Genomic DNA, 27,163 nt, shown 5'->3' on the forward strand with positions numbered 1-27,163 from the left:
ACTACCTGTTTTTGTAGTTCTACTATCTTCAAAGTTGTATTTCTATTAATACTGTTATGTACTGATATATTCAATTATACTATATCTGATGATATAGCCAATTCTATTGATGATAACAAGAGACAACACAGTAACCATGGTAGAACTTCTTGAACAGCAGTTTTATGTCTTTATAGTTTTATGTGTCTGTAGGAATATGTTTTGTTCTGTCCTGCTTTGTTCTGTTTCTCCCTCTAATATAGAAAGGATAGAAATACATGTTAAGACTCCTGCATTTGTAAAACCTATGAACAGTTTATGAGAACTGATCTATGACACATGATGAAATGAACAAATACTTTGAAGGAAAAAAATGCACTACAGTACCCAATGTTGATTCTGGAGTGTCATGATATGAAATCTAGCAATACTATTATTCTTTGTTCAGAGTGATTTTAGTCTGTTTAATCTCAACATAAATGAAGATATGGATAAATTCATGTATATTTTAACGTATAGGATTGATAACCATATTACTAAGTTTTTATTAGATAGTTGAACAGAACTATTTGCAGTCTTGCTGTTTGAATTCCCATTTATATATTCCACTTTTGTATCTTGGACAATTATTTGTAAGAGGACAATATGTAAACATCAACTAGTGATTCATTACTATTTATTTTTTTCTTTGAAAGTATGTATTATTTCTATCTGTTTTGTTTTGTTTTGTCTTTCTTTAAATAAAAAATAAAAAACAGAATTAACATTAAAAATACGAAAACAGGATTACCATGTATCCAGCAAATTCATTGTCATGTATATATATCCATTAGAACTGAAAGAATTTTCCAGAGATATTTGTTTACTTATGTTCAAAAGTATTATAGTTATTACTTTTATTATTCCCAAAAGATGAAGACAACTCAACTCAAGTGCTCATAACAGATGAAAGAATGAGACAGAATGTGACATATACGTAAGATGGAATATTACTCATACTTAAGAAGAAAGTTCTGACCCTTGCCATAACATGAGTTAACCTTAAGGTCATTTTCCTAAGTGAAATAAGCCAGAAACAAACAGAAATATACTGTATGGTTCTGTTATGTGAGCTACCTAGAGTGCTAAGATTCATAGTCATAAGGGGGAAAAAAGTAGAATGATGGGAGGAAAGAGTGGGGAGGGACTATCTCACAAACAGTCTCAGTTTGAGAAGATAAAAAGTTCTGGAGTTGGATAATGATGATAGTTGTACAAATATGTGAATGTATTTAACACATATGTCTTGTTGCCAGGTGGCATGAACCAGGGGCTGTATAAGCATGACTGTCCCATTGGCAGTCTTTGTATTAATTTTGTTGGTAAAAAGATCCGTACAAGGGAGTAGATCCCTTTGTACCACCAGTGGTTCAAAAACTGGTGGGAATGAGTTAATGCACTTAACACCCGAAAATGGTAAAATGGTCAATTTTCTGTCATGTATATTTTAGTCTTTAACTAAAAACAGAAGCCTAACATGGATGTAGGAACAGAGGCTGTGGCTGAGAGGAAAAAGGCCAGCCAGGGAATGGTCACCCTGCCCTAGAATGTGGGCAAAATCACCAAGGGGAGGGTCAGGGCTCCATCCTAAAACACATATGTACTGCTTTCTTCATTCTCATAGATAGAAGCTAACAGGCTTCATTTAGAGGAGGAATTTAATAAAAAGGAAAAATGCCAACATCAACCAGCCTAGGGACAAATGTCCACGCTGACTTATTTTTACAGAAATCACTTAACATTCCACTGGCAGGGTAGAAATATTAGAAAAAAAGGACAACTTTAAGCTACTGGCACTCATATCCCATTATCATTAATACCGCATATTTTCTGGACCCTTTTTCATAATAACTTAGTTCTTAAAATAATCCTGTCAAGGAGGAATGAAAGGAATTGAATAATCTACCATTCACAAATGAATGCACACAGAAAATTCATGGAGCCTTATCCTTGGAGAGTGACAGAAGTGGGGCTGGCCTCAGGATAATAATCACTAACATTTATTAAAGATTTATTAATTAAACACAGGCTCAATGTTTTCCATAGACTATTGGATTTCTGATGTCTAAGTAGTCTCCTTCTGCCATTTGGTAGTTATTATTGTTAATATTCTTTTCCATAGAATAGAAAATTAAGACTCAAAGAACAATATCCTGAAAAGAAACAGCTAATAGGTGGCATTTGCGCTGAGCCATCTTATTGCACAGCCAATGTCACTCAACCACTATTTTCTTATCCTATCCATCAGGGTCTTCAACTCTGGTTCTTTGGGGACAGGCTTACAGATGTTCCCTTTATCCTTGAAAATAAGTGCAGCTGACAAATCCTGTAAATCACTGTGTTTTCTAATGCCAAACTGACCTAACTCTAAAACAGTATTCTTTATTATTCTGAGTGTGAGAAGTAACAAGACACTAATTTTAAGATTAAATAGAGATTCCCAGATCTTTTAAAATGCCATGAAATTTTAAACAAAAATATCACGTTTACTTGAATAGACATATTGGATCACCTACTCAATGTTCCTGGATTTTTCCAGTGAGAAGATAAAAAGGAAAAAGACAAAGAAGACAAAAAAAAAAAAAAAAAAAAAAAAGACCTCTCCACATAACTAAATAATCTGCTGAGGGACAGACCCAAGTCATTTCCAAAACTTCCTCAGAACTTTCTGAGGAAATGGCTGCTTTACTCTGCAGAAGCCAGAGGTGAAAGGTGTGCTTTGTGGTTTGTCAACTGAAGGCATTCCATCTGCAGGGCCACCTGTGGCTACAAAGGCTCTGGGCCAATAGAAACAAATACTAATTTGGAAGAGCATCAGGCTCAGGCTCCAGCTAGACAACTACAGTGTGTGGACATGAAGGGGCAAAGTCACAGTAGGGTAGAAGCCAACAGCTAGAGTTATTTCCAACCTTCCTGAGAGGTTTACAGATTACTTCTTTCACTAAGACCTACAAATAGTGGCTTGGAAACCACCAAAGACTATATATATATATATATTTGGTAGTTATATATAGGGATGGTTCTTTATTTACATTGTTAAAAATACAAACACAAGCTCATCAACCATGTGTGACCCTCAGCTTAGTATGTGTGATGTCCTTAGCACAGACCCCATGACCCTGCTAACTCTGGGACAATGAATTTCCCATTTCCATTCTTGGATGAAGCATAGTGTCTTACAGTGGGGCCACAGTACATAGGCATCAACCCCTTCTCCTGAAAATCGAGGACTGGGGATCTTACCGCATTCTCCTTTAGCTGCAGCCCTTCCCCATTGGGAAGGGAGGACCGTCTCTTGGAGTTCCTGTTTGGGGTTGAAGTAATGGCCCCAGCTTTCTTCTTCACACTGAGCACCTCACAGCTGGCCTGATCTTCATTGTGTGTGCTCTTCCCAGCATTGATAACCCTGGGGAAGAAGCCAGAAAAACTGATCAGATGTGATTTTTGGAAAGCTGAATGGACTTTATGACCTGGTCTCATTTTCCTGAATGATGAGTTTGAAAAAGTGGTTAGACTAGCAACCAGTGAAACAATTACTAAAGAAGTTATTTCAAGCTCTGTTCACCTTCACAGGTGTCTAATAGATCTGATCAATACCATGATCTTCTTAGTCAAAACATATGAGGCAATCAGTCTTGCAGGTTAATTTGGAATCTGAATTTTTTGGCAATTACTCTGCATGCAAGTTGGTTAAAGTTCTTTTCATCCATTGCAGTTGTTGGCATGATTTTTTACTTTAAGCTACCTTGTTGCCCCTGATGTTTAAGTATCATTGCTCTAGGGGCTTGTGTCAGGAGATAGTTAAAAAGGCCTTTAGAGCTTATCACACCTTCTCAGGGGTGGAGGGTTTGGGAGAGGGTGAGTTTTCTGTTTTCCTGCCACACCTTCAGAGCCTCTTCTCTAAGGAAAAGACATCTGCATACAGCTTGAGAATAAAACGTGACGCTTGAGGACACAATGAGGCTACCTACACAATTATTATTAATAACTGCAACACTTACTATCAGAGCTAAGTGACTCAGCCCAAGCGCCACAGCCAGGAAGTGGCACAGATGGGATTCAGAATGGGCCTACACTGAACTCCAACTCACTGCCTTCCTATACACCACAGGGATGTCAATCAATCTATGGCAGTAAGGTCCCTGGCCCACAGGGAAGTACTGAATAAGCAGAGGAGGTGAGCTGTGGTCCAGGTCTAAGGAAAAGGAGACTTCTCCCCCGGCTTCTCTTGCTACTGGAGAGAGAAATCTGGGAGAGAGCCCCAGGGAGGGGGAAGGCTGGGTGGCTTGGATCTGCCTATGCCAGCAAAGGTCATACTTAACCCAGTCCAAACCACTCGGAGGGTCGTGGCTGAAGTTCATCATACAGAACATGCATTTGTTGGATATGTTCCTTTTACTCCTGTCCTTAGAGAACCAAGCTAGATGGGCAGGGGAAGGTGACATGAAATAACTCTTATCTCTCTGCACTCATAGGCAGTAAGGTCCCAAACAAGGTTGGGTGGACTATTTACTGGAAGGTGATGTTATGCCAGCAGTCTCCCTAGGGAAAGTTGAGTAGAAACCATCTGAGAAACCAGTTCATGACAACCGTCCTCTCATACTGTCCTCTGGACAAGATCCTAGCTGCTTTTTTCCAGAACTTGGCAGCACTCTGGCCGCTAGCACCTACTGTTGTGCTACAGTCATGTGTTTCTTATTTTTTTTTCCTGGTTTGTGAACAAAAAGAAAGCATTGTTGACCTCCAGTAACTACCTGCCAGCCTGACTCATCAGCCACTACAATTTCATAAATCACAAATCACTTCTCCTTGAAGTGCTTTGTCTCCTGTCCTTCTCAGTGGCTATTAAACTCCAACGTGGCCCTAACTTTACTCAGATGTTCTGGAAACCTTACTCTATGCACAAGAAACCCAGGGCTCTGAAAAACTGATGAGCACAAAGCTGTACAGCAGAGCTGTGAACACACTTCTGAGTCCTGCACTCTTTCCGCCTTAGCTCTTGGGTTGCGCTATCTTCCTAGGTGCATCTATTCCTGGAAGCATGTGGTTCAGAGGTCTGCGATGTGATGACTCAGCAGAGCCTGAGAGCTGTGAAAGAAGAAGGACCATGGCTGTTTCATCTTGAGGACAGCTCGAGAAAACCTCTAATAAGATATCAAAGAGTTAGGAATGTCAAGCTAGTGTGGTGCTGGGGAGGGAATCCATGCTTGGTACCCCCATGCGTGCTAGGACTCCATGCTTGCTAACCCCATGCGTGCTGGGCAAGAGCTCCACTACTGAGCCACATCCCTAGTCCCTTAGCCAATATTACATTATTTCAAATTCTAAACTCCATACAGCTTTAGTAGAAAGACCTGATTCTTCTATATTCACTTGTCTCTGAAAAGTTCAATCAGCATCCAGGTAAACATTTTATTTTGCTCTTCAAAGGCAAAACTTCATTTACTAAATATAAAGAACCGCTTTATTTCTTCTAAAAATTGAGAAAAACTGGCTTCCTAACCTGAGGAGCAGCATGCTGCTTATTGATTCAACAATTTCCATAGCTACAACATTTGAGCCAGCGGCTTCCCTCCCTTCTTCTGCTCCAATATAAAGTCAGAAAGCAACACCCCCTAAATATCACAAATCACTGTCCCTTAAAGTGCTCTGACCAAACAATATCTGCCCAGCATGCTTAGTTTGAAAACTTAAAAGCAAAATGCTGCTGGACCACATATCAACATAAATTTGGTAACATTATTTCCCAATCTTCTACAAAGAAGAGAAACATTTTTCTTAATAATTAGGCTGGTGGTAGTAAATGGTGGTAGTTCAGAGCTGGGGCTCTCTCCCCAGAAAATGGCCCAAGGCAAATGCTGTTGAATAGATGAAGAAGTGAATCAGAAATCAGTTCTACTATTTCTTGTTGGGGAAAAGAGTACCTTATATTTTATTCAAATGCTAGTAACTAATTTCATTCTCTCATCAAGTCTGTAAGGGAACTACTGCGGTCAATGTTCTTTCAGAGCACAGCTAGTGAGTGGAAGTGTTAAGTTACTTCTACAAATGGCAGTTTCTTAGCTATATTTTGTATCAAATTCTGTGAGTTGCTGAGGTGTGTGTGAGTGAGTGTGTGTGTGTGTGTGTGTGTGTGTGTGTAAGGAGGATTTTAGTCACCTAAGGGATTGTTGATTTTGAAGTAGGCATTAAAATTCAGTAAGGAAAAACTGTTAGAGGAAAAAAGAGGAAGGATAGCTACTTCCACTTCTATACAGAAAATTTATATTCATTTTTTTCAACTCTTAGAAGAACAGCACATCCACCATAGAAGAGACATGTGGCAAAATTAATTCACTTAATTTCTTGCTTTGACATACTAATCCACCTTCAATAGAACCACATCTAGGGTTTCAGTCTTTGAAAAAACAAGTAAACACTAAACTTCAAGGACTGGAAAGTCAAAAATTCTTTGTGTATGACAGATGAAGTTCAAAGTTATGGCTTAAATACCAAGTGAGGACATGACCATGAGAACATACAAACAGCAGCAGCTGGTTTATTCTGTGCTACCCTTGGACTCTTGGGAAACTTGTTCTTCTTCTTTCTGCTTGTGGAAATAGTCTACTCACAATATTTTGGAAATAAACTCCACCTGAATTTCATGAGAAAATTCTCATCTGTTTTCTCCACCTGCTCACAAGCCCGACTCCAAGGACATTCATCTGATATGACGACGAGTTTGAGCCTCTAGCACTAAACGCAAAGTCAGTCCCCACAAGTGTTCTTAGGTAGCAACTGCCCTTGCCACAAAGACCAATGACTGATTCACAGAACTCCTAACTCTCAGTTTTTAAAATGATCTACAAGACACAGTCAATGATGACAGTCACAGTTAATAAAGTTTTTTCAAGGATTCTTGTGTGCCAAGCACTGTGACAAATACTTGGCAGATGTTCAGTCATTAAATACCCTCTACCCTCCTGCCTTGAGGAACTCAGCATGGCGCAGAAGGTAAAAAGAGGGACAAAGATCAGACAGACTTTGTTTAAACTTGGTCTCTGCTAATTACTAACTCTAGCCGTGTTTCTGGGCAAGTTGATCTCTTTCTCTAAAATGGGGGAGAATTATTACTTCCCATCACATAAGAGCTGGGAGAATTAAATGCTGATGAAGCTCCATCAGTGCCTGGCACACATTGAGCACTTAATAAACATCCAATACAAAGCCAGCTGCTCTTCTGTTGGGTCACAGGGACTTTAGCCATGTACCTTAGAAGAGAGTCTCATACCTCCTCCATTCCCATCAGCATCCCTCTGCTACCTCAAGAACACAGGCCAGCAGCAGGCATGCAGAGCCTTCAGTGGCATGGGATGACCCTGCCCAGAACAGGGTAATTTTTACTCATAGAGAAGTCCCACCTGTATAAATTCCCACCTATATCTGCCCATAGACATCAGCTCCTGGTTCAGCTGCTGAACCAGAAGCTGAGGCTCCAGGCTTACCAAAAAAAAGAACTGATAATTCTGTTTTGTTTTCAGAGTTAATATAAAAGCCTGAATGGTGTAGGCTTAAAATTAGTAATAGTAAATATTAAAGCAAGGATAGTAATTATACTGGTTAAGAAAGAGGTATTTTATAAGGACAATCAGGTGAAGTGAGATATTGCTGATTCATATATAATTGAGAAGCAGACAGGAAAATGCTATATTTGGGGCAATGAATCATTTATGGAACAGCAAATATAGCCATTAATTATGAAAATTCTCTTGTCTAGGTAACCTCTTTGACAATGTTTTGTGCGGTTCTCTGAAGTGATTACTAACACCCCCATATGCTGGAGCCTGAGGACAATTTAACTCCTAGTTCCCAGAGGGATAATAACCTCTCATACTTGGGGTAGTGGAAGAGTACAGCTCTGACCAGGAGCCTAATCCTTTGATAACTGCCAAGAGCAAAACCAGCTGCACGGCCAGAGGGAACACCCATCAAGAACGACAGCTTCTCCTGGACAGTGTCTTCTCTGGGAACAAGAGGGACAGACGGTCACCCAGGCAATGCAGTTAATAGCGGTCAGGTGTAATAGGGCGTGAAGGAGAGGAGGTCAGTATGAAAGAAGTTTTCTGTGGCGTCTGGCTTTCGTGCTTTGCAGGGTGATTACCCTCGGCACAGGAGGTAGAGGGAAAGCGGAATGAAAGGTCCTTCTCTCAGGACAACTTCATGCCTCCCGGGTCCCCACCTCTGGCTGTGGTTAACTGAGAAATGTGCAGCAAAGGCACAAACTGGGATCTCAAGGCTCACATTCAGCCTACAGATAAGCTTGAATTTTAAGAATTTTGCCCCCAAAATGTTTTCTGACAGGGAAATTGGTAGCTAATATTTAAAAATTGGGATATTTACATATAAATCTTAATTTCCTCATTTCTCCTGAAAACAAATACATCTGGATACTCACTTGTCACTGTTCCCTTGCTTGGATTTCTGAGGCAGGGTCTCACTATGTACCTCAGGCTGGCATCATGCTACCCATATAAATCTGGCTCACCTTAAAAGCAAAATGCTCCTGCCTCAGTCTCTCAAGTGGTGAAATTACAGGCACACACTGCCACACTTGTCTCACATTTGTCATATTTCTGTGACAACAATCTTCTAAACCCGAGGGGAGGCTGCCTCGTGAGGTTGGACATGTCCTTGCTAGCTCAATGCAGCCCTTAATTTGTCCACTGCTGCTATTTAAGTTGCCAGACTGGCTCTGTGGGTATTTCTATCTGTAATCCTGCAAATAGATCTGTGACTTTATGAGAAAATCATGAAAATAATTAGCTACATAGAACATACTGACTGAAATAATTATTTGAAAAATATTTACTGTGTGGGAATAACTCATGATTAGGAGATAGCTTCTACTCTGAAGAAGCTCACAGTTACCTACCTCAGAGGCACCTGCTATCTGAGTCTGTGCAGGCTTCGAAGACAAAGCACTGTATTATAGGCCTGGGAAGTTAATAAAGGAAAGAAATTTATTCTCACAGGTCTGGATGGTAGGAACTCCAAGTGTAAGGTGCTGGTAGGCTCCATGTCTAGGGAGGGCCCTCTTTCTGCTTCACAGATGGCTGTATTCCTGCTGGGTCTCATGTGGTAGAAGGGACAAGAAGCAGCTCTCTGGGACTCTACAACACTAATCCCTCCCATCATGTCCCGACCTTCATGACCTAATTGTCTCCCAAAGGTCCCTAAAATTCACATTAGGGTTCAGTTTCAATATATGAGCGGAGGTGTGTGTGCCAACATTCAGCCCATTACATCTACTTATAAAAACCACAATTTTCTGACTGATGTCATAGCTAAGGTGTGTATCACATGGAATCTGCTAATGCTCAGGAGAACAGCTAAAGAATAAGTCTAAAGAACAACTGCAGAAAGAGTCACAGAAGAGGTAGCAGCTGAGGTCAGTCTGACTGAGCAGAAAAACCACTACTTGGAGGGATGGAATAGTTGAAAGTCTCCCAGCCATGCAAATGAGGGTGATGTGAGGCTTATGAAGAGGGGACTGGCATGACCTAAGTATAGGGGAGACGAGTGAACTACTGCAGAACAGAATCATGAAATGGTGCAGGAACTCCACCCCACACCATTGCATATATGAAAATAATCTAAGATGGTTTACCCAAGTGACTGAATGATATTATCATAGTTATTTTAGCCAAGTATGCTAGCAACCTAATGGAGAACGGATTACAGAGGAGATAGTGACAGAACGGCCAGGTAGGGTCTCTTTGTCCAAGTGACAGAGGTTGTGAACCAAGAATCGGCTCTGGGTATAGGGGAAAAGAGAGGAGCTAAATGAGCTGAAGAGTCCTGTAAAACTTGCTCGACATGAGTTACAGAAAGTGGAGCAAAGAGGATGGCACCCTACTTTCCAAAATGGCAGGATTATAATTATGAAAGGAGATGGAAAAGTGACATGAGCCTTGAGGGTAGAAAGATTTGGGAGACAAAAAGTTGTTTTGTGTTGGTGAATAGAAAGTTCCATGTATCAGCAATGTCAAAGGGCAATGGCAGTCATGTTGAGCTTGACTAAGGATTTGACTAAGAATTAGAAAGTCGCCTTTAGGTTCTGTATTTCAATTGTCCTCCAGGTCCTCTTGACAAAACCACTAATATTTTAAGGTTCAACTGCTGCATTTAAATACAGACATTTGTGTCCTATCAGATGCTGGAATAATTTTCATTCAACACCATAGTGCCACTCATGTGAGCCACATGAAATCAAAATAATGGCTTACCCAAAGAGATGTGAAGTTTAGAAGTTTTGTGTTAAAGCAGAAAAATGCAGATTTTTAAGAAAACAAAGCAGGGACTGAAGGGAAGGTAGGGGAAAGGCAAAAAAATTTTTTTAACATACACGTACAAACTGTATGATAAATGTTAATGTATCAATAAAATCTGATTGGAAAAAAGGCAATGGGTTTTACATTTTATAAATAAGGTTTTCTTTAACACAAGATATACTAGTACTACGTATTATACTATATATTATATATTAGTACTACATATTAGCACTGTCAGAGAAATGGCTATTTTCTTGAACAAAGTGCAATTTAAATTTGTAATAAAAAAACAATCAAAAGGCCTGAAACTAATGAGATGTGAAACTAAAAGACAGAAATATGTTAGTTTTATCAGATATTAAATAAAATACTTTTTAAAATCTACTGAGCTATATCCCCAGCCCATTTTATGTTTTTTATTTTGAGGCAGGGTCTCACTAAGGCTAAACTGCCCAGGCTCAAACTCAAGATTCTCCTGTTTCAGCTTCCCAGACTGCTGGGATCTCAAATCTGAGCCACTAGGTCCTACACACACACACACACACACACACACACACACACACACACACTTTTATTTGGCAATTTCCTAAAACTCCCAGACACAAGTACACAAGAGGAAGAGTGAGATGCCCAGGATGGGAGAGGTTAGCCAGACACATCTGGGTGGAAAATTTGGGAATAAAGCAACTAAGAGTGGAGAGATTGGAACCAGACTCCTTGGGTGTGAATCTCGGCTTAGTGGGTTGGGATCTGTGAGACTTTCAGCAAGTTTTTTCATCGCCTTGTGCTTTCTTGATAAAGTAGTTATCTGACTCTGGAAAACAGAACTAAAGTGTTTTTTTATCTATATAATTTAATTAATTCTTCTTACCTTAAACTGAGGGAAACATACTATCATTATGCTTATTTCGTTTGCCCCATCTATATCATCTGCAAAATGGCTAAAATGTCCTTACCGTCTCCTCACAGTACTGAGATTTTTACATGATGTATCATGTTCACACAAATGATGCTCTTGAAACTGCACAGCAGGTTAAAAATAGAACACAGGTAATGTACAAAAGCACTGTGATTTGTCACCTGGCTTCACTACTCCACCTTACTTGTCTTTTTCCTTTTTATCGGTACCGGGGATCGAACTCACGACTGCCTGCTTGCAAGGCAGGTGCTTATGCCGCTGAGCTAAATCCCCAGGCCCCCACCTTACTCTTTCAAAACCAACCAGAGTAGTACTGCAAATATATTTACGAATAATAATTAATTTCCCCTCGTTACTTCAGGTTGTGTGTGTGTGTGTGTGTGTGTGTTTTGGTAGCACTAAGGATTGAAATCAAGGACTCACACATGCTAGGCAAGAACTTTATAACTGAGTTACATCGCCAGCCTATTAAAACTCTGAATTTCAAGAGAAGGTCTTGCTAAGTTGTTCAAACTGGTTTTAAACTTGCCCATTCTCTTGTCCCACTCTCCTGAGGTGTGTTTTTGTTTCTGTCTTTTTTAATGTACTGTATCTGAAAATAATCTGCTTTGGAAAATATTTGCCCCTGGGTTAACTGGCAGAAAAAAAAGTTTATTTTGTTTCCAGATTAAAGTCTGAACAATACACCAAGCAGTCCTTTGAAAAGTGTGTTATCTTATGAAACATTTTTACCTTTGTCCCTTAGTTAACTGTCTTAAATCTCCCTATTTACAAGGGGAATAACATGCCAAATTAAGGCTGGGGGTACTGGCAGGGCCAGTATAGATTGTATTTTAGGCAAACTGACTACTCTTAAAAAGCTAGTAAGTACAGTGGAACAAGTTTGGAAGTATGGCCTTCAACAAGACAAATGCAGTGATTGCAAAACCTTTGAACTGGATGCCCAAAATTAAAAGGACAAAGTACACTGCCAAACAATTCAATGTGTGAAAGATAAATGTGTTTCATAATGCTGTAGGTTTATTTTGGCTATGTTTCTCCCTTCTCAAATCATTTTGGAGGTAACAGGCACTTGACAAATTTAATGCACAAATGAACTAATTTTTCCCATTTTGTAATACCTCATGGGAGACCAATGAATAAGTTCTAAACCTGCTTATTTGTTAAAGTTTAAAATATTTAGACTCAGGTTGCAAATTGATTTTTATTAGTGATTTACGAATCAGGAAGCAACCCATCTAAAATCAGAAAGGTACTCCGTTGGGCATGACAGAACAGTTTTTGGAAAGTGACTTGAACTAGAACAAAGACACAGCATGATATATAATTTTAAAAGATTGGTTAACATTGGCTTACTTCAAGCTACTTTTCTCATAAGGATTACAGCAGAAAGAATTTCCTTATCATGCCAGCTCAAGTGCCCTAGCCCTATTTAATTGGTTGCTGCATTATCTCTAAAGGAAAAGATAACAATTATACGCATTTCTATTACAAATGAACATGGAACCCAGACATACAAAGCAAACATAGCGAGTAGAGAAGTAAGTGGCTGAAAGAAAGCAGAGCCAAGGGCACCTACAGGTGACATCTCAATCTGAACTTCAGAGTCACTTCTGCCTTATGGCCAAGCGCTTACTGTTAATTAACAGAGTCTACTGAGGACTTGGGGGGCCTGGATAGGTTGCATTCAACCCTAGAAAACTACTGTGGAACAGAGAAATTTGGGGGGCCAAGGGAAGACCTGAAAATAGCAAAAAAGAAGTTCTGACACTATTACTTTAAAGCTACCCAGGAAAACAGTGAGCTTTCTTTAAAAATAGGAATTCCATTCAATGGAAAGGCCCAACAGCTGGTGTATCACTTCTCAGGTACACTGTGTGGATATTTGCATGAAATGGGAAGGTTCTAGGGTTTCTTTTACAACTGTTGAATGTATCTCTTTCCCTACACCGCTCACACCCCTAATCTGATTAATTCGAATTTCTTATTTCTGACTAGTCCTTTCAGTGCACAGAGGCTAGTCATGTGCTACTATGTGCTACTATGTCTTAGGGCTCTGGACTTTGCTTGATTTTCTTCCTCCCAAACTTTGCTGACAGAGAACCTCTGTTCTAAAGGCTTCACTTTAGATCCAAACATTTAAGCGCAGCCAAGTTCGTATTTGTAGTACAGACCTCTGGGGTTCTTGGACTGTGGGTCCAAACTCCTTCCGAATCTTTCCATTTGCATGTTATGAGCACTCAAGCTGTCCAAACCTGAACTCGTTTTCTCCTTCTGAGGTCTACCTCCCATCTAAAATGCAATTCTCCTTCTGAAGTTCTGTGTTGAGATGCATCCAGAATTGGAAGGAACACCCTTGCTCACATCTAATGCCGCAGCTCGAAGGCTCTGCCTCACAACTGTAACTTACTTCTCCCAATTCCCATGCCTTGTTCAGATCCTCATTATACCCTGCACTTTTTCACCTGCTCTCTTCTCCCCAATAAATCCTGCCAAGAGTGACCATACTATTCTTTTTCAACCATGAATGTTCCCACTGACTCGCCAATGCTAATTCCATCAAAAGGACTCTGACAATTTCAGGATAAAATTTAAATTCCTTATTTTGGTCCTCACCATAGGATTAATGGGAGGTAGTGGCTTCTTTAGGATGTAAGGACTAATAGAAGTGATATAGGAGACAGGGTATGGCAAAGTTAGCTAAAAAAAAAAAAGTAGAATTTGTCAGTTACAAGATCCCAAAGTGATGCTGAGATCTGGTATGTAAAACTTCTCGTAAACTCCCAGAGGTGGACAGCATAAAAGACCACCAGTCACCAGGGAAAATTTGCGATTATGAGTTTCCACAGTAGCCCATGCTGTGTTTCTCAATTGCAACATCTACTTTTATCTTTGCTGTTTATCATCTTTTTCTCTGTTGAGCCCAAGTTCTACAAGCTGGTTTTTTCCATTCCCATTCACCTTGCATTTTTCAAACAAGCTTTCTGACACCATTTTTGGTTTGCCTTGTCCAATTCTTTGCTTGAGACCAAAAAGACCTATCATACTTTTGACTGGAAAGCCATTTCTAAAAATATTACCCAATAACAGGCGGTCCTTAAGTCACGGTGGGCATGCATTGAAGCAGAGGGTGAGAATACGGCCTGTTCATCTTTGCTTCCTGGTCTGTGAGGTTAAAGAGTTTTGCTTTGCCACATACTCCCACTGGGCTGTGCTGCCCTGGTACAGGCTCATCACAGTGGGCCAACTGATCTGGACCAATCCCTCCAAACAATGAGTCAAAATAAACCTTTTCTCCTTATAATTGTCTCGGCTATTTCACTGTAGTGATGAAAACTAACATAACATCATTTGACAGTTTTCAGCTGCTTCAGAAGGCATGATTGAAAAATATTGTGAATACTCAAATTTGCCAAAAACTTTATTACAGTAAAAGACACATTCCCATTAATTTCTCTCAGAATATTCTGCCTTGCTTCAAACATGTTTATTCCATCATTTATTCTTTCCACTATCTGAAACAGTTCTAGAAGTCTCTTCATGGTTTTTAGTTGTGCACTCATGGCTTCCTCAATGTTCTGAAATTACTGCAAATTTATTTTTTTGTTTTTTTGAGACAGGGTCTTGCTATGTAGTTCAGGCTGGCCTTGGGCTCACTTTGTAGCCCAGGCTGGTCTCGAACTTGCAGACAATTCTCCTGCCTCAGCCTCCGAAGCGCTGGGAATATAAGTGCACCACCATGCCTAGCTTTACAAACATTTATTTTTCAAGGTCATTTTGAATTTGGAAAGAGCCCCAAACTTCAAGAATCACATGGTACTAGACCCACTCAATAAAGTAGGTGAAGGTACACTGTTGTTTTCATTAGCATGTCTTTTTGTTGGATGGCACTCAGCAGCAATACTCACTGAATTTTTAATCACACTCAATAAGACACTCACAAAGAGGATTTCCATAACTGCTTCCGAAAGTGGCAAGAACAATGGGACAAGTTTGCTTGAAAACTGGGTTGGGGAGTATATTTTGGGAGAGACTAATGGTAATGTGTCCTTAAGAATTTTTAGTATTTTAAACACTGTATTTTTAGATTAGCTGTTATACACTTTCTTATCATAGTTCCTAAAACTGCAGTGTAACAGCTAAGTAGTACAGTGCTTACCCTGAAGGCGATCACCAGAAACATGGGCTGGTATCCCAGCTCTATCCCTTTCTAGTGGTCTGAGTTGGGTAAATTAACTGAACTTTCTAAAACTTAGTTTCTTTACCTATAAAAGTGGGCTACTGTGTTAAGATGACTGAACAGTAACATTTTATTTTTCTGTATTTATTGCGTATTCTGCTAGTTTGCTGAATTTGTTTACCAGTTCCAGTCTGGTGAAAAATTTGGGGTCTTCTCTGTAAAGGAGGATGTCACCTGTAAAGAAGGATAGTTTGACTTCCTTTCCTATATGCAGTCTTTTTATTTTCTTGCCTGGAACATTCTGGATAAACGTTCAAGTACAATATTGAATAAAAATAGAGTATGTGCCCTGGTCTTACTCCTGCTTTAGAGGAAAAGCTTTCAGTCTTTCTCCTTTAGTGTGACATTAGCAGGGGTTTGCATCAATAGCTTTTATCAGTTTGAGGTAAGGTCCTTCTATGCATATTTTTGTTAGGGTTTTTTTTTAATCAGAAGTAGATGCTGGATTTGTCACAGGTTTTTCTGCATCTCTGGAGGTGATATGTTTGTGTCCTTACTTCTGGTTATGTGACATATTTACTTATTTACTGTGATAAATGTATTTATTATGCATTATAAACATATACTAATAGCAAAAGAAAAGGAGAAGAAAAGAAGAGTGTAAAGGAATGTAAAGTGCATAGACCTGGCAGTGAGTAACATATTTGTATCTGCCCAGATTATATTTCCTTAATTTTTTCCTTCTATGCTTCTCTATCTCATACCTTTAGTTGTTGCCTGGCTATAGATGATTGGCCTCTAGAAGACCATCTGATCCAAGATAAGCTAATTACAGCCCTTTTGTAGAATATGAAAGAAAGATAAAGATGGGAGAAGAGGAGAGAAAAAGAAGGGACAAAGAGACTCAGACGGGAGAAATAGCAAATTGGTGGCTGCTAATTACAAGCTGAAGGGTAACTACACAATTCTCAATAAATGTTCATTTTTACTATTACACCACAGCACATGGAAGACACAGGTAGACTATCATTTGACTTAGTATTGTCAGGGACTACCTAATGACTGGTATATAGTGGCCCATAAGAGACCTACTAAATGGAAGGTTTGCTGACTTCAGCAGAGAAGCGCTAATTTGAATTAAAATTCTAAAAACAATCTCAAGGATCTGTAGATACTGCCTGTGCTAAGAGCTAAAAGAAAACAACAATGAAAAGTATCCATTTTTATTTATTTATTTTTGGTAACGGGAATTAAACTCACAACCTCATGCTTGCCAGGCAGACTCTGTGCCACTGAGCTATAACTCTGGCCCAACAGCAAATTTTTGACAGTTCTAACCAGAAAGAACTGGTGGAGTACACATCTGAAAGGCACAGCTAATCACCTGAACATAAGTGTCTCATTATCAATTAAACTAATCAAAGTTCATTTCAAGATTAAAATTAAGTTGTATTCTACAGAGAAATATTAAACTCATTCAGAAAACTATTACTAAGTTTACCCCCAAGAGACAGAGCATTGGCCTGGAAGAGGCAGGTTTAGTCGTTAAAAATTTAGCAACTGAGGAAAACAAATCACTAATCCACTATGACCCCAGTATGCATAACTTACTTAATAAGTCTCAGAAACTGCTGGAAATTCCAGACTCAAATGAGGTAACTGTTTACCTTCCTTACTGCATCTCAATCTAGAGATTAAAATAGACTCCATTGTTCTATAATCCTGGCTGTATTAAGATGTAGGCTATCAATGCCAAAGAATGAAGTTAAATAACAGAACCAGGAGCATTAGAGAGGAAATCAGGAGGAAGAATTTTTCTTTATAAATAGGGGATGAGGGTAATTTTCATTTCATTATGTTTTTAATTGAATATATTTTTGTATGCTGGTTGCAACATATCCTTGTTGCACTGGCACAAATTATAAATTAAACATGACATAATAAAAATTCTTACATTTTACATTGTCAAAATACTTCCTAATTTACTAATTACTGAAAGGACTATAGTTCAAAACTTTATGAATAAAGTGACTAATTCACTTTACATTCAGTTTGGTGAAAACCAACATCAAATAATTGTTAGACCTTCTTATTGCTTACCTGGAAATTATACTACATGCTTACAAATGCAACTTAACATTCTTTCTATAAGAAACTACAGAGAATTTCAACTTCTGTTGTTTAGGATTCTTAGAACTTTCCAGACTTCTAAAAACACAACTGACTACTGAGTAGCACTGGCCTAGGAGAAACACTGTCCCTTTGCTTTAACCAGCAACTGAAATTTCCTTTTGCTTTCAGGGTCATTCTGCTGAGCTAAAGAGGTGCATGTGATTCTCCTGGTTTAGAAGTCACTGGTGGTGTGAGGCTTCTAGGGATGCAAGGAATTGTCTTGGGTGCTGTTACAGTGGCAGGAGAGATAGTCACCCTGACATGTAGGAGCTTGACTGGGGCAATGGGACTCCCAGGGGAGGACTGAGACTGAGAGCCCTGGCAGGGGTTTAAGGGGTTTCTAGAAGCAGGGCAAGGGGAGTGAGAGTGAGAAGTGAGAATCTATTACACATGGAATTCATGTTAGGAAACGGCTGGCAACAAGAGATAAATGGTAATGGGGCAGAGAGGGAACACCACACACAAGAAGGGGAAAAGGGCATTTGGATTATTTCGTATATCCAACCTGAAAAGAGTATTGCCATCTGGGGCAACTACTCATATAAAAGATAAATGTGCATTATAATTCAAATATTTAACAAGACATTTCTTAGTAGAAAGAAAAATCACTAATATGACATTTGTAATTAATAATTTAAGTTAAGCTTTTCAACAACAAGCTAGATAGAGGAGATTTTACTTGTCCCATTTAATAAAATGGAATCCAGAATTTTGACAGACTTGGGCTCAGACATCTATTGAGTTGTAAACCAGTCTTGGATCACCTCCAACCTCACAGTCCATGTCACACCCTGCCGTGCCCTGCACTGCACAGAAAGGAAGCTGAGTAGCTTTGATGCACAGAAGAAGGGGGATCACTGGAGTCACTGAAGTGCAACAGGTGAGCAGAAGGGACAGTCAGGAGCTAGGAGAACTCCAGTCCCCCCTGGATCCGGCAGTGAGCGGGTCCCTGGCAGCACTGGTAAGGACTCTGACACCCAAAGTACTAAGGTAGTCTCTCCACTCAAAGAAAGGAAAGTTACAACACGATAAAATGGACCAAGCCTGAAGCCCAATGAATAGTTTCTAGGAAAGTATTTCACAAGTTTATTTTTATGAATAAGCAAGGTTTAAAAAACAAACATCTTAAAATAGCATTTGTGATTTTCCATGAATAGATTTCGGCTCTAATCCAAAGATGCCAAAGACTATTAACTGTGCCAAAATATCCTCACAAATTTCTAGAAACTATAATAGTAACTTACATGGTCATTGAACAAATAATTGACAATTTTTAAATTAACTATAAATACTAAAGCTATGCAGACATTTCAAATGCAAGTATCTGCTTTTGCAATTAAAGATTTGCTGATAATTTAGTTTTAAATTTTTTTTTTTAAAGCTCAGGTTCAACTCCTGCTTAACACAAAATTTGATGAACTCTTTTTACAAACTCTATTATTACTGTGATCTCCATGGCATAATAAAATTTTTTTTTATTTTATTTAAGGAGAAAAAGAAAAAAAACACAGAAAAAGGGTACAAGTTATACAGAATTTCAGAAAAAATAAACAGTAGGAAATCACTAGTTAATAAATTACATATTGTCATCTTAGAAATAGTTGTTCAAGTTACAAAATTACATATTTTGTAACAGCTCTGCTCAATGATCATGGCATAATAAAATTAAAGCAATACTGCATTTTACCTGAGAAAATAAGATTACTTATTATATATAAAATATATCCATATATATATATAGGAATAATAAATTGGGAACTAATAAAAACATACCTAGAGGGATTATGTGTATATATATATATATATATATATATATATATATATACACACACACACACACACACACACACAGAGAGAATGGAATAGAAACTGTAATGAAAACTAAAATTTTCTAGGTAGAGTGTATGTACATCTTAAAAATTACAATTTCTGAAGAGTAAATCAAATATGAAAAAGCATATCAGTTACTGCAAGTAATTTTTAATTAACTATGGGCTAAAACCTAAAGAAAATTAGTAGAAACATAATGAAAATCTGAAACCACTGTATATATATTACAAGGATACATAAAATATTGATGCTGATTATTTTATGTAAGGCAACAAATATGAATTAAATCCAAGTTAAGAAATCCTTGTGAAGTTATACTTGAATTGAAAATATCAATATAAGCTCCATGGTTGAAACATAAATAGTCTGTAAAGCTTCACACTCCAAGGGTTTGCAAGCAGGGACATTCCAGGACCATCAGCAACCTGGTTCAGACGGTTTTTACTTAGAATAATTCCCAATGAAGAAACCAGGAGTACTCAGCAAAATGGCTGCGCCCACATACAAGAGAGCAAAAGTTGAAAGGAGCCAGAGGCCGCTCTTGGGCCAGCAGGTATAAAAGCACTCAAGGTTGAGAAAACATTTCAGAAGGACACAGGACAAAGTGTTTAAAGAGGTTATATATAACTGGTTAAATATGAGACAATCTGAGCATCAAAAACAAACTGATTTTAGCAGAGGAAAAACATTCTAAATCCACAATGATATGAGATACAGAGACAGAAACAGACAGAGACTAAACACTAACATTGGAGGTAACTATTATATTGCTACTTACTCCGAAAATAACTAAAGGAAAGAAATTCAACACTGGCTTAATCTCTTTTAAGATCATAGTTCTTTCCTGGCTAACAAAATGCTTTGGATGGAATGCTTGTCTCCCATCAAAATTCATGTTAAGATCCAAACCCCAAGGTGATGCTATTAAGAGGTGGGACTTTTGAAACATGGTTAGGTTATGAAGAGTGCCCTAAATAGATTAGTTAAGGCTTATGTCTAGATGTCCCTCCCTCAGAGCCTCATCAGTAGGGCTTTTCAGAGATGGCTGGATCTAGTGTGTGTGATGGTGGAATTAAGTATGTGATGCTGGAATCAAGGGTGTATGATCACTAAATTAGTACACTGATTGGGTTGGCATAGTTCTAGACAGCATCAGGTGTTCCACACCCCGAGTGTGAGTGCCAGTTGCCTGAAGGGTGGGTAGTCTGGGGACAGAAAGAGTGTTGCTGGGATTGCTTATTGCTTGTCACTGGTCATTGGTCATTGGTTGCTTGCTGCTTTTTGTGCCTTCCTCTTGCCATAAACTGTTTCTCTTCTGTGATGCCCCTCTGCCATGCTGCCCTGCCTGGAATTATCCAACTATGGGCTGAGACCTCTACCAACTGTAAGCAGGAATAAAACTTTCCTTCTTTAACTTTGAGTGCTGGGTATTTTATCCCAGCAACAAGAAAAATAATGAACACGCTTGGGGATTGCACAAGACAAACGCAATGGTGGGGGACAGGAGGAAGACAGCAGGTCTCCCTGTTCCTCTTATCCCACCCAGGCTATAAGTTTTGGGGCAGTGCCACCCACACCCAAGGTGCGCCTTCCCATTAGCCACCCCCACAACCATGCTAAACCTATTTTAATTACCACACACTCTTAATTCTAGTATCATACACACTAGATCCAACCACCTCTGAAAAGCCCTGCCTTTGGGTACATGAGGCTTTGAGGACACCCAGATACAAGCTGTAACAATTCATACAAAAAAACGAGCACTGTACAAAAGAGAGCACCTTAGTTCCTTTCCCCACATTTGAGGATGAACCCAAAGTCAGCTGTCTGAATCACAAAGAGAACCTTCACCAGAACCTGACCATCCTGGCACCCTGAACTCTGCATAACTCTGAGAAATAAATTTTGTTTTTAAGTCACCCAGTTATTAATACTTTGTTATGGCATCCTTAACTACACATAAAGTCCTTTCTTTGCAGTAAATGCCATAATATATATAAAAGAATCAATAAATAATAAACAATCACTTTTACAATCCTCAATGACATGTGGTTTGGGCAAAAATCATGCACACTCACACCTTTAGCAGCAAGATCATTGTCCAAAGAATTGAGTGTAAAAGTGTCACTTCACAGATTATCTGCAAATCTTATGGAGATAAACACACTCTAATAAGGAAAGATACAGAGATTGCCACCTTAACCAAGGTGCCTCCTGAATGGGACAAATGACATCATGGCTCCTGACGTGATACAACAGGAAGGGCACAGCCCAAGATGCAAAGGGGATTCAAAACTGGACTGACCATCACCACAGGAAAACAGCCAGAAGAACTTATTACATATAACATAATGTAGGATACATAACAAAAAATCCATAAGCATAAACGTGGATGTTACATATCCCAGAGCATACGAAACAATGAAAAATCTCTTGGTGCAATAAAAATGGTTTTGTGTTTTTGAAGGAGAATATGCTTGTCTTTAGGTAATTCAAATGGAAACAAAGGATGACATATTTTTAAAGGATTCAGAGAAAAATGTGTAGAGAGAAAACAAACTAGCAAAATATTCGTAACTTCTGAATCAGAGTATTACAGAAGTGAACAAGTTGTTTGTCATTCAAACAACTGCCATAAATGCCACTTGTTCCAAAAGGTTGCAAAAAATCAAACCAAACCCTGAAAGAAATAAAAATTTAAATTTTCTACTTGTTGCTCATTATACATATAAAATTGATTTTTTTTCATGTCTAAAAACCAAGTAGGTCATTTGTTTAAAAAACCTGAGCAGCACACGTTCTGTTATACTCTGGCAGGTGCACATTGTGTAGAATCACTAATGGACTTCTGGAAAGATTTTTAGATAGATCAGGTAACTACCCTTAATGGATGGCTGACCCACCTCCACAGGACCAGAATTTTTCTTAAAAGCCATTTATTTGGCCAGAGACACAGCTCAGCAGCACACAGTGCCTCCTTGGCAAGTGCAAGGTTGTGAATTTGATCTCCGATCCCCCCCCCCCCAAAAAAAAGCCATTTGCTGCAACTCAAGAGTAATCTACACTAGAGAATCTTAAAGTTCAATGCTGAAAAGTAATGTATTCCAAACTTCAATTATTTTCCATAAACTTCACCCTTTTTTGCCTTATCTTAATACCATCTCTAATTACTTGAGGTGGGGGTGAGGGGCAGAGGCGACCCTAAGCAACTTTATTTACGGTTTAATTTCTCCACTTTAAAGTGAGAACAATTTAGCATTTAATCTCTCTGTGTTAAGAAGATTGGACAAATTTTACAACCTGTAAACACCTCATCCAGTAAGGCCTGAAAACATTTCTATGACCCACTTATGGTTCTATTCTGAGTTACAGTCATGAAAGCACAAGCATCACAGAGAAATGTTACCTTTTCCTAACATATACTGAGATAATGTGCTTTTTAAATCATTTTGTATCCATCAGAAATAGGTCAATGTTAGTCTTTCTTCTGGAAGGTAAGATGATGCAAAAGTAATATAAACAATAAAATAAAAATGTGAAAAATACGTGTGTGCTATGGGAAAGAAGAGGGAGAACAGAACATTTGCTCATGAGTGTCCACAGCTGGCTCCCATCATCCTGATTCTCAGCCAGTGAAGGCGCTGCATGAGCTTCAGCATTCAGGCATTCATTGAAATACGGTCCTGTAAAGTAGCCACTGTCCAATGTAAAGGAAAGGTCAACTTACTCCATTTTAATATTGTGTAAAAAGTTCACTACATAATAAAGTATATACTTGTGTTGGACTGGAAACTACTGGTCAACTTAAACACCAGATGAACTGAATCAGCATGGTGCTGGGTGTAGATAGCTCACCTGAGGACCACTGCCAGCATAAAAAGGAGACCTGGAGAGGAAGAGTAGCACTCCTTGGTGAGTGTTGTTGTTTGGAACTGACAGTACTCCTGGAGGAGCTTATCATGCTGGCTTCCCTGATATGAACTCAGCTATTATCACTGTAGGAGCCCGGGACCTTGTTGCTGAGAATGGCTGCGGTTCACTTTGGGAGAGCTCTGGTATTTATGTTGAGTGTCACTTCCTGGCTCCAGAGGGGAAGATGTGTGTTGCTCAGTCTCCAGGAGAAGCTTGCCTTGCTGGCTTCCTGATATGGACTTGGCTGTGCTCTTCTCATCATTGGAGGAGCTCAGGAACTTGTTGTGGCTGCGGAGGGCTGTGGTACCTTTCAGAGGAGCCCTAGTTCTTATTTTGAGCTTCTTGGCTCTGGTGCAGAACCCTCAGTCTATAAGTGCAGCTCCTTCACCCCACTGGCACAGACTATCTAGCTTCTACCACTGACCCTTGGGCCTTCCCAGTGCAGATCCATAAAACAGACTTGCCTAAGTCACTGTCGTGGGCTCCTCCAGATGGACCTGTGGGAAGCATTTTCATGGGCTCCAGGTCTGCAGCTGGACTCATGCAGGACATTGCTGTGGGATTCAGGACCTCAGCTGGATACTCTAGGTGTTTAGTGTGTGGACATATTTCCTGTACTTCTTGTATTTGACTCTGGGTGGCTATCATAATACTATAAACTATGTCCTATATATAATTGTTTTCCTTGTAAGCCCTGACTACAATAATAATATTCTTAGTCACAAGTAGAAAAGGTAGGCTGAAAGCAAGGTTGACCAGTTGTTCCAGCTTGCTTACAGCTGTCCCAGACTTACACTAGGAGTTCTGTGTTCTCAGTTTGAGCCAACAGAACTATTGTAACTGGTCCAAAGATAATCTGCTTTTCACGTAAAACACTTCTCCAAAAGACAGAGACTGGTGTGTTATAGATAATATATAGAATGTCCAAAGAACTACAGAAGCTGAAGCTGAGAAAGGCAGAACTGTACTTCAAAAGCATCAAGACAGGATCACCTCTGAAATAATTAAGAGAAACAAGTGGTCACAGGAACAAACACCAGGATAAGATTAGACTTTGAACACCAAGATAGATTTAACCAATGCAGAAAAAGAAGTGATATCTTAGGATTCAACATTCAAAGGGATAACTTACTATATTCAACATTCAAAGGGTGACTCTGTGGATCCTGGAATTTCAAAAGCTATTAAGAACCTGATCTGTCAGATATCAGTAAGAGGTGAAGACTTTTTGTCTACTGTACTCATGTTACTCCAGGTCTCTGAGCCTGTGGAGGGACTGTCAAGTAAAAATCAACAATCCAATCATTTTCTTGCTTTTTTATCTGCCTGGTAACTTTTTATTGGATTGCAGATACCATGAATTTTACATATTTTAAACCAATAATTATTTGTTCTGAGATTTGTTCTGAGGGGACATAGTTAAATCACTTGGAAAGAGTTTAATCCTTCACTATTAAAAGCAAGACCCTGGTTCCTCTACTCACTGTCCCATGAATGATGAGATTTCCCACTCTGGCTGATAGGAAAAGGCAACCTTTTTGGCTCTGAGTAAGCCCTGAGTATTTGTCCCTACTAATCCTTTTAGATGGAGTCTTTTCCAAGCTCAGTGAGTTTCCTTATATGAATGTGATTAGAAACTACTGAATCCTTGAGATCACTACAGATTTGTAGAACTTTCTCCCTCTGTACAGTTATCTCTTCTTCAGGGTGCTCTTCTGTAAAATGCAGACTCTGTGGTCTTCTCACATTCCCAGTTCTTTCTTCAACCACAGGACTCACATCATTCATTTCCCATCTCTCAAAGATCAGACTTTTGCTGCCTGATGCCCAGTTTTCCCAAACCATCAACCCTATATTTATTGTGCATCCATTATTTTGGGTGTGTTGGTATACCTGACCTTTCCCATTTCTCTTGTTTTAGTATCTCAGGCTTATTTTCAAAATAGGGTCTTCATTAACAATTTTACGGGCTGGGGATTTAGCTCAGCGGCATAAGCGCCTGCCTTGTAAGCAGGCAGTCGTGAGTTCGATCCCTGGTACCGATAAAAAGGAAAAAGACAAAAAAAAAAAAAAAAAAAAAACAATTTTAACATGAACTTATGCCAAATAGGATCTGACACTGGATCTGGCCCGGTACCAAAACTTATACTTAAGCAAATAAAAAATACTTATATTAAGGAATCATGTGAGCAATCACAAGGGGTAGAAAGATCTGACAGACTTAAGGTTATCACATCATAATAGTCTAGCTCAGCTATACTAAAATACTAAATTAATGTGTCCATAAGACCATTTGAGCAATTCATAGGTCAGATCTGAAGGTGTGGAAGTGTCTTCTGGAATCATAATCCTTTATTGCCTCTATCTCCAATGAAAACAAGAATTTAATGCATGTACATGAAGAGAGGGTACAGAAATCAGGTCAGTGTTTTAATACTGACCAGGAATCCTTGGTACCAGCAAAAGGGTAGGTACAAAAGCAGTGCTCATATGTTTAATGAACAAAGGAAGCTATTACTTTGAAAAATTAAACATAAAACCCAAACTCCTTTCAGAAGACCCAAGCCATCCTGAAAAACTTACCTTTCTTCACTCACCACATACATGACTGGTTTTTGTAGTTATCAAAAAATTCTAGTCTTACACCAGCAAGCAAGCCCAGTCCGAGAACCAGCACCATGCATGGGCCACTGCTGGACTGGGAACAGCCAGACCCAAGCCTCTCCCTATGAGTCAGCACCATTTGCAAACTGAGGGGGAGAGAGAACAAGGCCATACCAGCAAGGAAGCCCAGTCTGGGAACCAGCACCAGGCATCGACTACCACCAGACTGGGATCAGACACATCCCAGCCCCTGCAGGCATGCAGGCTGGCAAACAAGAAGTACTAATTTTCTTGGGCCAGGGATTTAGCTTAGTGGCTTAAAGTCTGCCTGGCAAGCATTAGGTCATGAGCCTGATCCCCAGTACCAAAAAAAAAAAAGTACCAATTCCCCCTTCCCCATAAACAACCAACTTAGCCAGAGAAACACAGGCTGTGATGACAGGTATCGAGGTGAAATGCAATTGGATGCCTATGGGGCTTTAGTGTTTCACTAACATTGCAGGTCTAGGGCCAGTAGGTTCAGAGGACAGTGGGACACAGTGTGACATCTAAGGGGTTGGAGCCATTGTTGATACCTTATGGTCTTGTTTTGAAGTCCTATATCATTTCCATTGTTTTGTTGGGTTGAGTTTTAGTCTCTTTTGTTTTGTTTGATTCTGTTAAATCTGATGGCAGGAGCAGCTATTTCAAAGATAGCAAGATGTACCATGGTAGCAATTTTAGATTTACTATTGGCTTGTTTTGAAGTCTTTTATTGTATTCATTGTTTTATTTTTACTGTTTCTATTCTATTCTCTTTGATTTTTACTGTATCTGAAGGTATCTGTAGCTATTTTGAAGACATCATATAATGAAGGCATTATAGTAACTATTGTTGATTTCATAATGTTTTAAAGTCTTGTATCACTTACACTGGTTTGTTTTGATTGGTTTTATTATGTTTTATTCTCTTTAAAATAAAGTAAAATAAAATAAAATTTAAAAATCCTCTAGTCTTTAAAAATTTTTTTTATCAAGCTTACTCCTGTAATAGGTAAGACTACATGAATCACTCTGGTAAGATAAAATCTATTTATAAAGAGCCTCACAAGCCTTTTGTGAGTGAGTCCAAATTGTAAACTCTTGAAACAATTTTTCAGATGCCTCAAGAACAAGCTCAGCCATTCTGAGACCAAACTCTGTCTACTACATGCCCAACTATTTTTATTTTTTAAGTTC

The 27,163-nt window shown here is 39.0% G+C and overlaps 1 protein-coding gene across 4 annotated transcripts in view; it reads right to left on the minus strand.

Moving 5' to 3' along the window:
• The window catches only part of Ppm1h (protein phosphatase, Mg2+/Mn2+ dependent 1H), a 293,414-nt gene that overhangs the window by 183,901 nt on the left and 82,350 nt on the right, over positions 1–27,163 (minus strand). For all 4 annotated transcript variants that reach the window (XM_003476117.4, XM_063254198.1, XM_063254197.1 and 1 more), the window contains exon 2: positions 3,262–3,424. In XM_003476117.4, the coding sequence (XP_003476165.1) occupies positions 3,262–3,424 (163 nt within the window). The remainder of the gene's footprint in view (positions 1–3,261; positions 3,425–27,163) is intronic.

The sequence above is a fragment of the Cavia porcellus genome, unplaced genomic scaffold (genome assembly GCF_034190915.1).
Source record: "Cavia porcellus strain 051 isolate PalLab524CR breed Dunkin Hartley unplaced genomic scaffold, mCavPor4.1 scaffold_8, whole genome shotgun sequence".
NCBI lineage: Eukaryota > Metazoa > Chordata > Mammalia > Rodentia > Caviidae > Cavia > Cavia porcellus.